Source organism: Phycodurus eques, chromosome 2 (assembly GCF_024500275.1).
Source record: "Phycodurus eques isolate BA_2022a chromosome 2, UOR_Pequ_1.1, whole genome shotgun sequence".
NCBI classification, from domain to species: Eukaryota; Metazoa; Chordata; class Actinopteri; order Syngnathiformes; family Syngnathidae; genus Phycodurus; species Phycodurus eques.
This window is the reverse complement of record NC_084526.1, coordinates 37,949,350-37,965,192: the sequence shown is the minus strand read 5'-3', so window position 1 is coordinate 37,965,192 and position 15,843 is coordinate 37,949,350. Positions and strand designations below refer to the sequence as shown.

The 15,843-nt window shown below is 38.6% G+C and overlaps 1 protein-coding gene across 2 annotated transcripts; it reads left to right on the top strand.

Annotated features, from left to right (window-relative positions):
* Positions 1–208: 208 nt before the first annotated feature.
* Positions 209–14,791, top strand: stard5 (StAR related lipid transfer domain containing 5). 2 transcript variants are annotated; one of them, XM_061670578.1, is made up of 6 exons: positions 209–885; positions 9,788–9,837; positions 11,200–11,332; positions 12,027–12,144; positions 12,228–12,321; positions 12,493–14,790. In XM_061670578.1, the coding sequence occupies exons 1-6, from the start codon at positions 772–774 to the stop codon at positions 12,641–12,643; spliced, it is 660 nt and encodes a 219-aa protein (XP_061526562.1). In that variant the 5' UTR covers positions 209–771; the 3' UTR covers positions 12,644–14,790. The 2 variants fall into 2 exon arrangements, with proteins under 2 accessions (XP_061526562.1, XP_061526563.1); XM_061670579.1 differs by lacking the exon at positions 9,788–9,837 and having other exon boundaries at positions 12,493–14,791.
* The last annotated feature ends 1,052 nt before the right edge of the window (positions 14,792–15,843 follow it).

Here is a 15,843-nt window from a genome sequence, read left to right as displayed (position 1 = left end):
GGTGAGAAATTAGCAAGTTATGATTTATTTTCGTTTTAACATGCATTGCCTTAGATGGGAACGTTGCCCCTACCAAGGTGGCCTCCAAGGAGGCACGTCATTGAATAGGAGTGCCGCAACGCACTGGTGTATCTACTTTTCTATTTTTTCTCTGGTGCTGAACATAGATGTCACATGTACATAGATAACGCCTTCCGCGCCAATTGTATGTCGATGCCACTGCCATTGGAAAGTGGAAAGTGGGGCGATCGGTGACGATTGCTTCATCATTTGCCGTTTGGAGCTCATGTATCAACCGTTTTACAAATAAAGCCAGATCTCATGGGATTAAGACTGAACAAAAATAATTGCATTTTGCCAGTACCACTATATATTTTTACTTTCTTTTCAAAAACGTTCAACGGAAGTAGTATTTTCCAGCCATCATGTGTCGACGACTCGACACCTTTTTTGTCTTTTTTTTAAAGTGTAGTACACGGAACGTGTTTTCTTAACGTGAAAATTGGAAATTTGAGATTTATAGTTATTGGTAGCTGACCGCTGAGCTTGCAACGTGTTTTATATTTCGATTTTACTGCTAGGTCAATGATGCACAGCACATTTCATTCATTATGGCTAACGCTAGCTTCGAGCTGAGCAAACTTGGTGCTAACGTATGTTACGTTTTAGCTGGAATACACGAAACAGCGAAATGTACTGTTACTTTTCGTTTTTATTTTCAGACAACACAGATTGCTCGTAATGAAAGTTAGTTAACTACGGCAACTATTTATGGTATGGTTCTTTCAAACTGCCATGGATTATGAACATAAAGCGAATGTGGTGGCTGAATGTTTGCAGGGCTACAGGAACGATGAATCCAGTTGGAAGGTCTGCAAAAAATCGGTAAGTTTGTACTCCTAAAATGATCATTTATTTGAAAGACATATCCCTTGACACTTTATTGATAAACTAGAAACCTAAATATTATTTTTATTATTTTTAGTAGGAACGAAATAAAATAAAAAATCATATAAATACAGAGGTTTTTCGTGCACGAAAAGGTGATGTTGATCATGTTAAATTGATCTTTGGGACATTTTTGGGACACTTGATCTGGCTCAATTCAGACTTTTATTAATGGTATCATGAATGATTTAATTAAGGAATTTAGTGCGGTGTATAGATAGATAAAATGAAAGGTCCTGCGTGTTACTATTTGACGTTTTATAGATGGAGCGCATCTTATGCTTTTCACAATACCGTCGTATGATTTCAAGTTAACAACCATCCCTTTGAAGAATTTTGAACCTTTAAACTGCAGTTTACCATACATAGTCTTTGTATTGTGTTCATACAAAACAGGAGTATTTCCGGAGAGGCTAACTAATACCTCATATCTTATGTTGAATTTAAAATACTTGAAATTTGTTATTTGGCAACGTTAATCAATCTAACGCAGACTTGTTTATGGGATGTGGAGTATGTGTATAATATGATTCTACCTTTCAACTTTGGTAAATAGCAGTATAATATTGTCCATATGACCTAAATTCCATTCAGAAAACGCACCTCTCAAAACTGATGTTGACGTAACACAGTTGACACATACTGTACACACAAATGAATCAGCATCATTGTGCAAGCATCACTTCATCATGAAACAGGCCTGGCCAAAAATGATGCCGCCCTTAATATTTTGCAGCACAACCCTGCAATCAAACGATTTGTCACGTTCAATTAGAATTCTGCACCTCTCAGCAGTGTTATTCCACAGTATGAAAATATTGTTCTGAACAGCAGTTTCATGTTGTTTCTTTTTCTGTCCTTTTTTAAAAATGAATAAAACAGTCTCAAACAGTTAACTACTAACCATTACACCAATATAAATTATAACTTAATATATATATATATATATTTTTACATTTATTGAAAAATGCTTGTGCTCCTCCTCTACCGTTTGTTCAATAGTCAAGGTTTTTATTACCTTGCGCATAAAATGTAGTGAAGTTTTATCCACATCTGGATTTTATTATTTGGTGGTGGTGAATTGGATATTGTGTGCTTGTCATTCTCTTTGAAACCAGCCCTTAGTTTCTTTCTTTGTTTTTATTCATAAAAATCACAAGTTCAAAGCTAACACACAAAAATACATACGATTACTAGAGAATACTTTTTATTGATGATGTGTTTTGCAAGGGTAAAAAGAAAAATACATTTGTCGCAATCCTATAAGACGTTAGACGGGTGTTGAATTACTGCAGGATGGATGAGCTGGTAATGGAAAATTCAAATCAGTACTGGCAACAGATGTTACATTGTAATGTGAACTCGTGGGACTAAGTTATGTTTTTATGTAACAAGGATTGAAGGCACGTGTTTGCTCGCTAAATGTGGCTAACGCGAGCTGTAAACAAGTTACCTTCATCTCCATTATCATCCGGAGGAAGCTCGGGATGAAGCTCTGCTGCTTCCAGGCGATTCAGAGGGAGTTCACTTATCACGAGTCCAGATCCCATTTACTCAAATTCTGGTCGGCAGATGATCACCTGGCAAGCGGCCGAGAGCATCTTGCCATATGGCCCAGCATTTTTGGTGATAGCTTTGCAACAAAGGTATCGGCTCAGAGCGTCATCATCCTTTATTACCCCACATGATCTAAGGCGTCATTCCTGTCGGTCACAGGAATATTTTTCTTGCCTTTGCGCAATAAATTTCTAGTACCGAAAGTGTTTTTTTTCAGAATTTAAGCTCTATACTGAATGATGTCTTTGGACGGCATTGGCAGGGAATTAGTTAATAATGGGTATTCCCTTTTTTTCCACTATTATACTTAACTCATTCACTGCCAGCCGTTTCCTGAGGAGGGAACCACTAGACTGCCAGGCATTTTTGAGAAATTTCACTGATTTACCAAGCCCCACAGAATATTGTGTACGATGACGATGTAAACACCAAAACCACCAAAAGAACGATCACACTCACTTCTTTCATCAGAAAAAAAGGTTTGTCTCTAGGTTATACTGTTCTTCAGTAACCAGCAGTCAAATATAGTCTACTTTCAGCCAAATCTGTTTCTGGAGGAAAAAAACTGAGAAAACAGCCTTTTTGTGAAAGCAGACACAGCAAGCAGAACAATGATTTTGACACCAATATTTCTTTTCTTGAGTGAAAATCTCAAACATCTGAACATAAAACAACACTGAGAAATCACTTTTGACAGAAAAATAATTTATTTAGAAGTATAATTATGTACAGAATTTACATTAGACAAAAATGAATGAACAAATAGGGCTCCCACATTTGCACTTTTTTTCCTTCAAATTCTCCTCTACTGTTGGCTCAATAGTCCAGGTTTTTATTACCTTGTGCATAAAATCTAGTAAAGTTTTATCCACATCTGGATTTGATTCTTTGGTGGCAGTGAAGGGATCTTGTGTGGTTGTCATTCTCTTTGAAACCAGTCCAAACTTCTGCTCAAAGCGCAACCTGTTTAGTTTAGAAATATAACTTTTACTATATATTGTATATTCATGAGTTATTTTTTTCAATAAGTGTGTGGCCCCACACCCCAGTGAAAGAGTCCCAGGGGTGTGGGCCTGTGGACACATGTAAGTGAATTGACACCGTATTACTTGCACAAAGACTGACAGAAGTATCCTGGAATTGCTGTGCAATGTGATCGGGTCCAGGGGTGCACTCGAGAGCGGCCCGGTGGACGGGGCACGTCCCACACCGAGGGACCAGGGCGGTCCGCCAACTCCACCGAGGCGCCCCGACACCTGGCCACCCAGTGGGGGCCGCAGGGACCCACCCCCGATTTATTCAAGTCCTGGTCGGCAGATGATCAGCTGACAAGCGGCCGAGAGCATCTCGCCATATGTATGGGCTGGCATTTTGGGTGATTGCTTTGCAACCAAGTGATCGGAGCGTCATCCTTTATTCCCCCACATGATCTAAGGCGTCATTCCTGTCGGTCGCAGAAATATTTTTCTTGCCTTGCCTCTCTTTTCCGCCATTATGTTTGCGATATACATTGTCTTCTCATTGTCTCTGCTTCTTCTTCCTCTGAGGGAGTGACGTTGACCGCAAGGCATTGTTGCCCTCTCCAGGGTGCCATTACTAATTGCAGTTATCCAGAGGCATGACGATCACACACAAACTGCACAAGACCCTCCCACACCCATCCCCGTTAAAAAACGTCATTGACGTCTTTGGACGGCATTGGCAGGGAATGGGTTAATAACTACAACACTTTGTATTATGATCTTTAAAACAGGAGAAATGCTTTCATTTACATTTGAAATTTTACACTAAACCATAACTCCTTACCCGAGGGACATGCCAAATTAAAGGCAGTAACCACGCTCTTCACGCTATATTTTAAAAATGTGGATGAAAACTGTCTTATTTATGGTTAGATAACAAGAACACGCTTTCGTTACCACAAAACATCTATATTTTGTGTCATTGCGCTACACTTTTGTGCATTTTTCACGGTGAATAATGCAGGGAAAAGAGAGCCACCATTTTTGTAGAAACGACCCTGCAGGTATTTTGACCAACTCTTCAACGAACAAACTGCTCCAGTTGTCTCAGGTTTGAAGGGTGCTTTCTCCAGCTGGGATGTTTCAGGTCCTTTCACAGATGTTCAATAGGATTTAGATTTAAGGACGTCTCGATCCCTAAATCGGGAAATCGGTCCGATGTCAGCGAAAAAATCGAGTATCAGATTAGATCAGACTAGATCTAAAATCCCTGATTTTACCACTCTTGTACAAGCATTCCATTCCATTCTCCGCTCCAGCACTTCCATCCAGCAGCGCCCCAACGGCATGCAGCAACTCAGGGTATGTTCGGAAACATCTCGTCCGAACATACTCCAACAACCCTCTGAGTTTCCGAACGTTTCAAGAGTAAAGAGCGTGCTTGGAGTGAATTGCCAAACGTACGCTTAGTTTCTCTCTTTGTTTTTTATTCATAAAAATCACTCTCTGGCATGTATTATTCAACCTGTGAAAACTAGGTATATTAACAAAATTCGATCGTGACTTTCTTTGTTACTGCCAGTGTGTATCTCAAGACGTTCACAACAGGAACAGCGACCACAAGGCACACAGAGACAGCTAAGCACCTTGAGCCTCACTACATGATTCCTAGCCGTTCCGACATTGTCAATAAAACTAAACCCCAGTTGCATCAAGAAGTTCAGAGGTATCTTGCTGCACGTGGAGAAAGCAAATGCTGTTCCCACTATACAGTATTCAGTAAAAAAAAAAAAAAAAACTGAATTAAACTTTATTTTGCACTTCAAAAGTATAATTTGTATGTATTTTTCAGCTACTGCCCCCGCAACCCAACCTCGGATAAGCGGTAGAAAATGTATCGATGGATGCGGCACGGTGGACGACTGGTTAGAGTGTCTGCCTCACAGTTCTGAGGACCAGGGTTCAATCCCCGGCCCCGCCTGTGTGGAGTTTGCATGTTCTCCCCGTACCTGGGTGGGCTTTCTCCGGGCACTCCGGTTTCCTCCCACATCCCAAACACATGCATGATAGGTTAATTGACAACTATAAATTACCCGTAGGTGTGAATGTGAGTGAATGGTTGTTTGTTTTTATGTGCCCTGCAATTGGCTGGCAACCAGTTCAGGGTGTACCCCGCCTCCTGCCCGATGACAGCTGGGATAGGCTCCAGCACGCCCTGGTGCAGCACGCCCTAGTGAGGAGAAGCGGCTCATAAAATGGATGGATGGATGGATGTTATTTTTCATGGTTTTGTAATTTATTTTTTATTTCATCTATTCAAATGTAGAATATGCTTATGTTTAAGTCAAGCAGTGGTTATGTTGCAGTTTAAATATATATTTTTATTAGTTTTACTGAAGTTATTTTTCAGGATTTTCTAATATAATTTTTACTTTATTCAATTATAGTGTTTTATTTTTAAAATTACTTTATATAACCCATTGGTTAATAATTAATGGGTCTGTTTTTATCATCCCAACTGTTGCTGATTATTGTTCTCTGTAACCCCTGCTAGTAGACAATGTGAAGAGGTTAGCTCGCAGGTTAACACCCAGCTAGCTGCTAATTTGCCACGTTTGCTGCTAATTTACCATGTCAGCGATATTAGTGAGAGGTCCAGTGTAGGATTGGGCATATTCTGATTCCTCATTTCGATTCCGGTTCCAAACGATTCTCGATACCGATTCTTTTAGGGGGCTTGGTCAAAAATGTTTGCATGGTTTAAATAAATGGTGTCCAAATTATGAACATCCATTTTCTTAGCAGCCCGCAGCATAGACTAAAATGAAAATTTGACTTGGGGTTCTTTATAACCGGTATCAATATCAAGCCTATGAACTAAAAGGCAATGTGCGTGGAACTAACCCAATTGACTAAATATTAAATAATTAATGTTTAAGCGAAAAGTTAAACATAGCATTATTGAAATGGTTATTTGGGACTGTTTCATCACGTCAAATGGTACGCACTGGAACTCCGCATTATAGGTCGGAGAGTAACTTCACACGAATTTTGAAAATGAAAGTAATGGAACCAAATGCTATAAAACGTTGATTCCGTTACCTACCCATTGATGAGGCACAAGGTTAGTGTTTGTGATACTGTGAGACAACGTTTATGTGAATTTTGTCCCAATTCATTGTGATGTAAAGTTGCTAGTTAGACCTTTGGTGAAGTTTTAGGTCAAAATACCTCCTGTAGAAATGTTTTAAAACATTGAATATTAAAAAATTTGAGTCAAAAGCTTCACTTAAAAAGAGGTTGGTTTGTCGCAACCTTTTTTTTTTTTTTTTTTTTTTTTCCTTCGATGCACTGCCACAACTTATATTTTTATGTATACATTTTCAAAGGATGCGTAACTGGATGCTGCACGCATAATAATACTGTTGAAATAATCTTTGTTAAAAAATTTCAGACTGCTCATTATTTGCATCAAAATTTGCATCAAGATAATAATCAGAATCATCTTTATTTGCCAAGTATGTCCAAAAAAACACACAAGGAATTTGTCTCCGGTAGTTGGAGCCGCTCTAGTACGACAACAGACAGTCAATTGACATAGAACACTTTTGAGACATAAAGACATTGAGAAAAACAGTCACTGAGCAATAAATGGTTGGTAGTTATCTGGTAATGCGAGTAAGAAATGTATTTATTTTTTTTTTTTTTTTTTTTTTTTTTGTGACAATTGTGCAAAAAGATGCAGTGTCCTCTAGTACCTAGAGCAGTTTGAATGACTAATATAGAAATAGTACGGTGCAATGACCATTGTGCAAAGGGCGCCAAGACTTCAAGGAGTGTATGCAGTTTAAAGTGACTAGTAGTGCGATAATCTGGGACAATGTTGATTGTGCAAATGTTGCAGATACTCCTCAGTCAGTGTGCAAGTGGGACAGATGCTACTCTGGCATGAGTGGCCAGTATTGGTCAACAACAGATAAACAAATAGTGCAGCGTGGCGAGACTACTACAGTGAGTGCACGAGTAATGTATAATTGGCCCGACAGAAATGGCAGCATGTTGTAATGGAATTGTAGGTTAGGTGTTTAAGAAGTTGATGGCAAGAGGGAAGAAGCTGTTGGAATGTCTGCTCGTTCTAATTTGCATTGATCGGTAGCGCCTGATATAATGGAAATAATGAAGTCCTCAAGCAATTTAGAACAATTTACAGTGACTAATAAGGTAATGATTTGGTACGGTGACGATTGTGCAAATGGTGCAGAAAGTTCTCAAACACATACTGTAAGTAGCCAGTAGTAATCAACGACAGTATGCTGATATAATGGAATTGATGAAGTCCTCAAGCAATTTAGAACAATTTACAGTGACTAATAAGGTAATGATTTGGTACGGTGACGATTGTGCAAATGGTGCAGAAAGTTCTCAAACACATACTGTAAGTAGCCAGTAGTAATCAACGACAGTATGCTGATATAATGGAATTGATGAAGTCCTCAAGCAATTTAGAACAATTTACAGTGACTAATAAGGCAATGATTTGGTACGGTGCCGATTGTGCAAATGGTGCAGAAAGTTCTCAAACACATAATGTAAGTAGCCAGTAGTAATCAACGACAGTATGCAAAGAGTGCAGTGTGATAAAACAGCGAGTGTACGAATAATGTAAAGTATCCCGACACATATGTGCAAAATTGGCAACATGTTACAATGAAATTGTATCTCAACTGCTTAAGAGGCTGATGGCAAGAGGGAAGAAACTGTTGGAATGTCTGCTGGTTTTAGTTTGCGTAGGGCCTACCTGAGGGAAGGATCTGGAAGAGCTGGTGACCGGGATGTGGTGGGTCCAAGAGGATTTTGCACGCTCTTGTCTTAGTTCTGGCAGCATGCAAGTCCTCAAAGGTTGGTAGGGGGGTACCGACAATTTTTTCAGAAGTTTTGATTGTCCGTTGCAGTCCGAGTTTGTCCTTTTTTTGTAGCAGCACCAAACCAGACTGTGATGGAAGAACAAGTGAAAGTGTCCTTTTCAAATCTGCAGTAGAAGGTATTCAAGTCGTTGGCTAGTGTGGTATTGTTCTCAGCTTGGGGTGCTCGTCGCTTGTAATTGGTCAGCGATTGGAATGCATGCCAGACTGATTTAGAGTCGTTAGCGCTAAACTGTTTTTCTAATTTTGCTGCATAGTTTCTCTTTGCAATGTTAATTTCTGTAGTCAACTGCTTTCTAGTGCGATTATACAGGGCCCTGTCCCCGCTCTGATATGCACCTTCCTTAGCTTGGCAAAGTTGCTTAAGTTTGGCAGTGACACGGCTTGTTATTGAATGTGCGCAATGACTTTGTTGGTACACAAACCTCTTCACAGAAACTGATATAGGATGTGACCGTGTCCGTATATTCATCCAGGTTGCCAGCTGAATTTTCAAAGACACTCCGGTCTGTGCAGTCTAAACGGGTTTGAAGTTCAATCTTTACTTCATTGGTCCACTTTTTCACTGTTTTCACTGTAGGCTTCACGCATTTAAATGGCACGGTATGTGTTATTTAGCGTAGTATAGCAGTGGTCTCTTATTTATTGTAAAAATGATTTTTTTTAGCAATTAAGTCCACAAGTATATACAGTAAATGAACTGAAGTATATACAGTAAATGAAATGAAGTCATTTAAATAGACACATTGCTCCATCTTGTGATTGGATTGATGATCGGTTATCGTTTTTTTAAACTCGCTGATCCTGATTGTGTAAAGCCTAGTGTAGATTCACCTTTAAAATCACTGGCTAGTTACTGTACGTTCACAACATTTACAAATGCCACCAGTATTTGATACCACACTAATGTTTGGAATTCCTAGCGAGACCCGGGAGTTGCCCAGCCAGCCTTGCAAGGAAAAAGTCCTTTGTGGAATTCCTATTTCCCGGTTCTTTTGTTTGGTTTTGATCTTGTTTTCAAATAAGAATCCTGGCACACAAAATGTGTCTTTTGAGTATTTAATACAACAAAATCAGTTATACAGATTTACAAAGCTTGGTCGAGTGAAAGCAGACAGCGCGCACTGATCTCTCTTCCTTCTCTTGTAGGATCCGGAAGCCGAGTCCCTCTCCTTTTCAGATAACAGTCCGTTCCTTCAGCAGCTCCTCATCAAACCAGTTCTCGCCTGTTCTTAGCCTGAGTGTTATCAAAATATCTGTGTGGTGTGTTCTGTGTGTGCGTCTGCATTCATAACATAGTGTGGTCAGTTTTAACAAACAAAAGCTCATGTGTGTCCTAGTGTCCTGTAAGCAGCAACATAGATATATATCTAAGACTATATTTCTTGTCTTCCACAGAATGACGTGGTTGTGTCATGGCGACCTTCGTCAGAGTTCCCAGGGAATGTGTGAGAAACCTCAGCCTCATAATATTGTTGCTGTTAAAATAATGAAACACTTTTTCGCCTTATAGTGAAAGAGCAGGGTGTAATGAAGTCCCGTTGCAGAAGTTAAAAAGGAAGGTGAATCAATGTATTAGCCCGTTTTGAGAGTCTCCAGATGTATTGCTGCAGCCGATATTCCAGCTCAGAAAGACGGCAGTGGAAATTTCCCCAGAACAAACACACATCCAGATGTTTTTTTGTAGTTTTGACTGTGCATTCACACACACACACACACACACACACACACACACACACAGCAACATCAGAATTTGCACATTCACGTTTTATTTTGTATTATTATTTTTTTTAATTGATTTTGATGCTGTGGGAAAAAAATCTGAAGTTACTCACTATTTACTCAGTATTTGAGTAATAATTTCACTGTGTACTTTTTACTCTTAAGTAATTTTTTGGAGGACTACTTTTTACTTGAGTCACATTATTGTCAAGTAACTACTCTTACTTTACAATGTTTAGCTACTCTACCTACCTCTGGAGCGGACATCCTCGATTGTCCAACATCCAACATTTTTGCTCATCAGATCAGTCAGTGTCATATTTGTTGCACTGGTCTTTAGTATTTTCGCTTGAGGTGCTGCAGGTCGTGACCCTGTTTGCGGTCCCAGCGGAACCGCGAAGCACACGTATCATTGGTGACAAGAGCAGATCCACCAGTACATCTTGTATTAATTAGGAAACGCGCCTACAATTATCTAATTAGTTTACGGATGTTAATGTTAAATGTATTAAGCGACAGCGATGTTAAGGAGGATGTCACAACCCAGAATGAACTAACTTCAAATTCAGAAATGGCCAATAAAAACAAAAAAATATTGTACTTAATGTCTTTGAAGTTGGTAATAGTGACAAATGAAGTGAACAAGACAATGATTTTAGTCAATTCTTTTCCAGAATGAGAGTGCTGAAAGAGGAGAATGCTATTCATGTGGCACAGCTTGAAGCAGGCGTCAGGTGCAGGTGGAGATCGGCCTGGCTCAAGTTGGAGGCATAAACAAAAGGGCAAAAAAAAATGAGGCAAATTTAATTATAATCTTAAATTTGTACATTAACATGTACTTCACCGGTGTAAATGTTTTTCTGCGTGAAGAAAATTGTTTTATTTTGCCTGATTGTACTCTTCAGTCTTCCAGATTGATTAATTTATGTTAAAAAAAAAAGAGAAAAATCTCTGATATCCCCCCAGACCCTGTACAATTTTGTATTTATTTTTTGGGCACCTTTTTTCTGCATTTGGTCTTTGCATGCCTGAAATAAGAAGCTGTCTCCTGTCCTAATCTGTGTTTTGTGATTTGACTTCCTCTGCAGTTATAAAGGTGAGGGAGTTGTAAATGGCAGCCTGAAGAAAGTATGGGAGTGTCTGAAACCGATACCAAAAGGGCTCAGAGTCAAGTGGGACAATAATGTGAAAAAGTTTGAACTTTTGGAGCAAATCACAGAGGTGTGTATTTTATTTCAGCTTTACGAGCAGTTTCCCTGGTTATTATGAAATTCTTGGACCTTGCCATAGATGTCACTTTAGAGCTGCACTTTTTGTATCGGTGGCTTTACAAAGCTTTTAACCAGGGGTGTTCAAACTATGGCCCGAGTGCTTTTGTGGCCCACCATCTGTTTTTTTAGATGCCGACAGCATGTACTATATTCAACAATTGACAGCCTGTGTTGTTTGCCTGCGTTGTCGACTTACTTTCTACACTGGGTGGCAAGGCAGGAGATGAGAAGAAATTCATTCTAATTTTTCACATCCTTGTTTTCCACAATTCACACATCATTTGGTAATACATGATTCGGAATTGAAATTGTTTACTCCGGTTTTGGCTATGTGTCAACTTACAGTAGGTCGGCTTAGTACAGATTGCTCTTGTTTTGGTTCCGAACAGTCATACCTTGAATGGCACTTTGTGCGACACCCTCCTTAGGTGCCCCCACTCGAAATGGCGCCCTGTGTGGCTGCACATATATATTAGTGGCCCTTGCATCCTTTTCATTTTTCTGTGGCCCTTAGTTTCGACACTCTGCAAATAGTCTTGTTCAGTAGGCTACAGTTCTAAATGTGTATGATGCAGGAAGTCATATAAATTTTTGTTTCAAAACAGTTCTTTTGACTAAATATTTTGTCTCCAACTTTTCTGCAGGACATCTCCATCTGCCGAACAGTCACGCCCTCAGCAGCTATGGGTATCATAGCTCCTCGAGACTTTGTAGATGTTATTTTAGTTAGGCAATATGAAGATGGCACAATTTCATCAAACGGTGCGTAATGATTAATTGTTGTTTTTTTTTTTTTGGGCTTTGTTTTGTTGTGCTTAGTGTGTGTTCTGTGTCTTACAAACCAGCTACTAACGTGAGTCATCAGGGCTGCCCCATTCAGTCTGGTTACGTGAGGGGATTCAACCATCCATGTGGCTGCATCTGTGTCCCCATATCAGCGTGAGTGTATTGAGTACGCAATGTAATTGATCAACTGTTGCTGCTTGTATCTCTCATGCAATAATTGCCTTTATTTTAATTTATATATGGTTTTTAAATGTGCAGCTGTTGCTGCTTGGATATCTCTGTCATGCAACAATTGCATTCATCTTTCCTTCTCTCTATTTGCAGAGAGCCCAACAAAACCCAGGTATTCACTTTCTTCCAGACAGACCTTGGTGGCTTACTTCCTCGCTCTGTGGTCGACTCCTTTTTCCCCTCCAGCATGATGGAGTTCTACAGCAATCTGACCAAGGCTGTTAAATCTCTCAAAGACCTTTGAATTTCCATCCATCCATTTTCTGGACTGCTCATCATCATTAGGGTGGCGGGTGAGCTGGAGCCAATCACACAGGATGTGTAAGGCGTGTTGCGCCCCTTAATGGTAGCCAGTCAATTGTAGGGATCATATTGTCAAACACCTATTCACACTCACACCTATGGACAATGTAGTCTTTAGTTAAGCTAAAGTCTTTGGAATGTGGGAGGAAGCCAAAACAACCGGAGGAGACCCACACAGCGAAACTATGAGGCAGACATGTTAACCGCTAGGCCAACCGTACTTCCCACCGTACTTTTGTTTGAAATGCATTTTAAAGGCCAAGCTCACCGGAAAACCTGAGATGAGTTTAATGTGTAATATCTCAATCTGTAGGCTACTGTTTTTTTCCATCTTAACAAAAATGGACTTGTTCACATCCCTTTTAAAAAAATAAAAAATAAAAAAAAAAGTGTATGGGTTTAAAATCTTTCTTGTTCCAACTTGATTGATCCAGAGTTATGTCTGGTTCCTGAGGGTTAAAACCACCATATTTTTTTGACCCATCAGTATTAAATATTTATGGAACATACATTTTAATATATAGTAAGTGTTTCTTAATTTTCCTTTTGTAATTGTCCCATCTGTATGCAGTTCTGTCTTTGACTGTCGCTGACCTGTGATGTTAAACAGTAAAATGGGTATTGAAAAAAGGCTATTTTGATACAGTCAGAATTTAAGTTTCTTCATCTTCGTGTTGCCCTGGTGATCTTTATCCTGCGTAGAAAGTAAAAGCTCCGTTAGATTCCCTATCTTTGGTGTCGGGCAGAATCCCAAAACCATTACTTTTCCGGAAAGTTTGTTGAGCCAATAATTGCATTGTCAAAGAGTGTACGTTAAGCCATTTTCAAAACTTTGATTGGGCAATCCTTTGTAAAAATAAATAAATAAATAAATAACAGACCCATGTGGGGACCGACAAATGGTATCGATTTGTGAAAGATATGAAATTGACCGAATTTGGACACAGGAGGTTTCGACCTGATGCCAACACTATCAAAAGCTGGCTTTTCTGAGTTGGTGTTCTGTGGGAAAGGTACCAACATGGAATTGGATGATGATGTGAAGCCTCAAATCTTCTTTCTTCTGAGCAAAACATGGGACACATTTTCAAGTTTATAGAATTAGAATCTGACTTTTCCATACAATGAAAAATACCTTAAAATAAATTACTACTATATCCATGAGATGTAGTTTTTAATTGTAACTGTGCAGTGTCGGAAATCCTGTAGAACATATTTATACTTAATCATGTATTTAAAACGTGTAATATTGTAACCTCTTCTTTTTTTTTTTTTTTTAAACCATTTTTACATGGTTTCTGACGATATATCTTGACTGTTAAGTACTGTCTGCCTGAGATGCTGTGACCCTGTAAAGTATACATCTGTATGTTGTCAATGAAGTATGTTTAGTGTCCATCAAATAATTTAATTTCACACTAAAGTATTTTGACTTAATTACAAATACGTAATGAATGCAAATCCAACGTGTATTCCTTCATTTTGTTTCCACGAGGCTGTGTATGATAATCATGCAACATGTTACTCTATTTGAGTAACTGCTTTTTCTTAGTTGGAATGCATATACCTTGTTGTGCATGGTTTTATAAATACTTTATGGCCTACTCTGTGAATTTGCTGCTGTAACAAACTAGCATTCTCACATCTAAAATATGTGAAATATCTGCATCTCTGTGTCAATGATATGACAATAGTGCACTGTGGTGTGAATGAGTATTTGTTCGATACCGGCAATACAAACAATTGTGTGCATTGAATTTGACTTAAAAGTGTTGTGATGAAAACCCAAGGCCAGCTTGTCAAAGTTCCTTTGTCTCCATCCTATACAGTGTATTGGAAAAATCACACTAAGCAACTTCGAAATGACTACCCTCATTCTTAGGACAATATATTTAACATTTTGAGTAATGTGTTCACTGTGTAGAAGATAAACCTTTGTTGCAAGAAGAAATATGCTGTGGTATGTGTTTGCAGTAAAACAACATTGTTTCAAATGGTTTGTGCTGATATTTTTACTTTTTTATTAAGTTTATCACATTATGCACTGTAACAGCCAGGTGTAATAATTGTTGTTCAATTTAATTTGCTCGCATGTAAGTTACCTTTTGGAAATGTGTTGGCAAGTAGTAATGTCACACATTTTCTAAATCCCTTTAAATCTACTTTTAATGCACGATACTTTTTTTTATATATATACACAATTGTTTACAACCACTATTAACACCAGCATTCCAATGTGTGGTAAATACAAAACTGGATTAATGTTTAATGCTAACAATTCAATCTGTCTGTGATTTGGGCATATCTATGCAAAAATGTCCACAAAACATTTTGTAAACATTGAAGCATGGCTCAAAGATACATATTTAATAAAAGAAAAGGCTAAAGCAGAAAAAAAGTTCTTCAGTGTTTGCATAATTACTTTTCAAGGCAACTGAGCAAGAGCCTAATCTGAAACAAAATTACTTTGCCAAACATTTTTCATTTATTGAGTGAAATGATTAAATCATACATATTTGTTCTATATATACATATGAACCCCTAAAATGATCACAAACTGTACAGGGGAAATGATCTTTCCAAACAAAATCCCTCCTCAGACATTGTTTGTCCTATGATGTACAGTATGGTGTATTTATTGATGACATGGGTTAAAAAAAGAAAATATTACACAGCAGATACACTTTTAGTAGGTCGTGCGTTTGTTTTTTAAGACAACAGTTTTAGTATGCATACCTTTTATAACATTGTCTTCTATCATATTTGCGTTATGACCGCATGTTATATGTACAAATACAAAACCACCTACAACATTTTAGGTGTGGTTTGACAGCCGCTTGGTGAAATGAAAATGATAGAATTCAAAGCTACAAAGTCCAAACAGCACATTTTAGTGATGTATCATTCACGAACGAAACGGCTCTAAAGGCCTCTTTATACTGTTAAGTCTGCAGGAAAAAAATAAATAAATCTCTTATCGGGCAGGCTGCACAGGCACCCATCCTTGCAAGGAGAACAATAAAGACAAAATTAAGCATTTGAACCTGAAGGTTTCAGTGTGTCTTATGCAGCTGTTGCAGATTGGAGCAATTTCAGTACATTCTGAGAGACCCTTCCCCAAAACAGGAGACAGCAAATAAT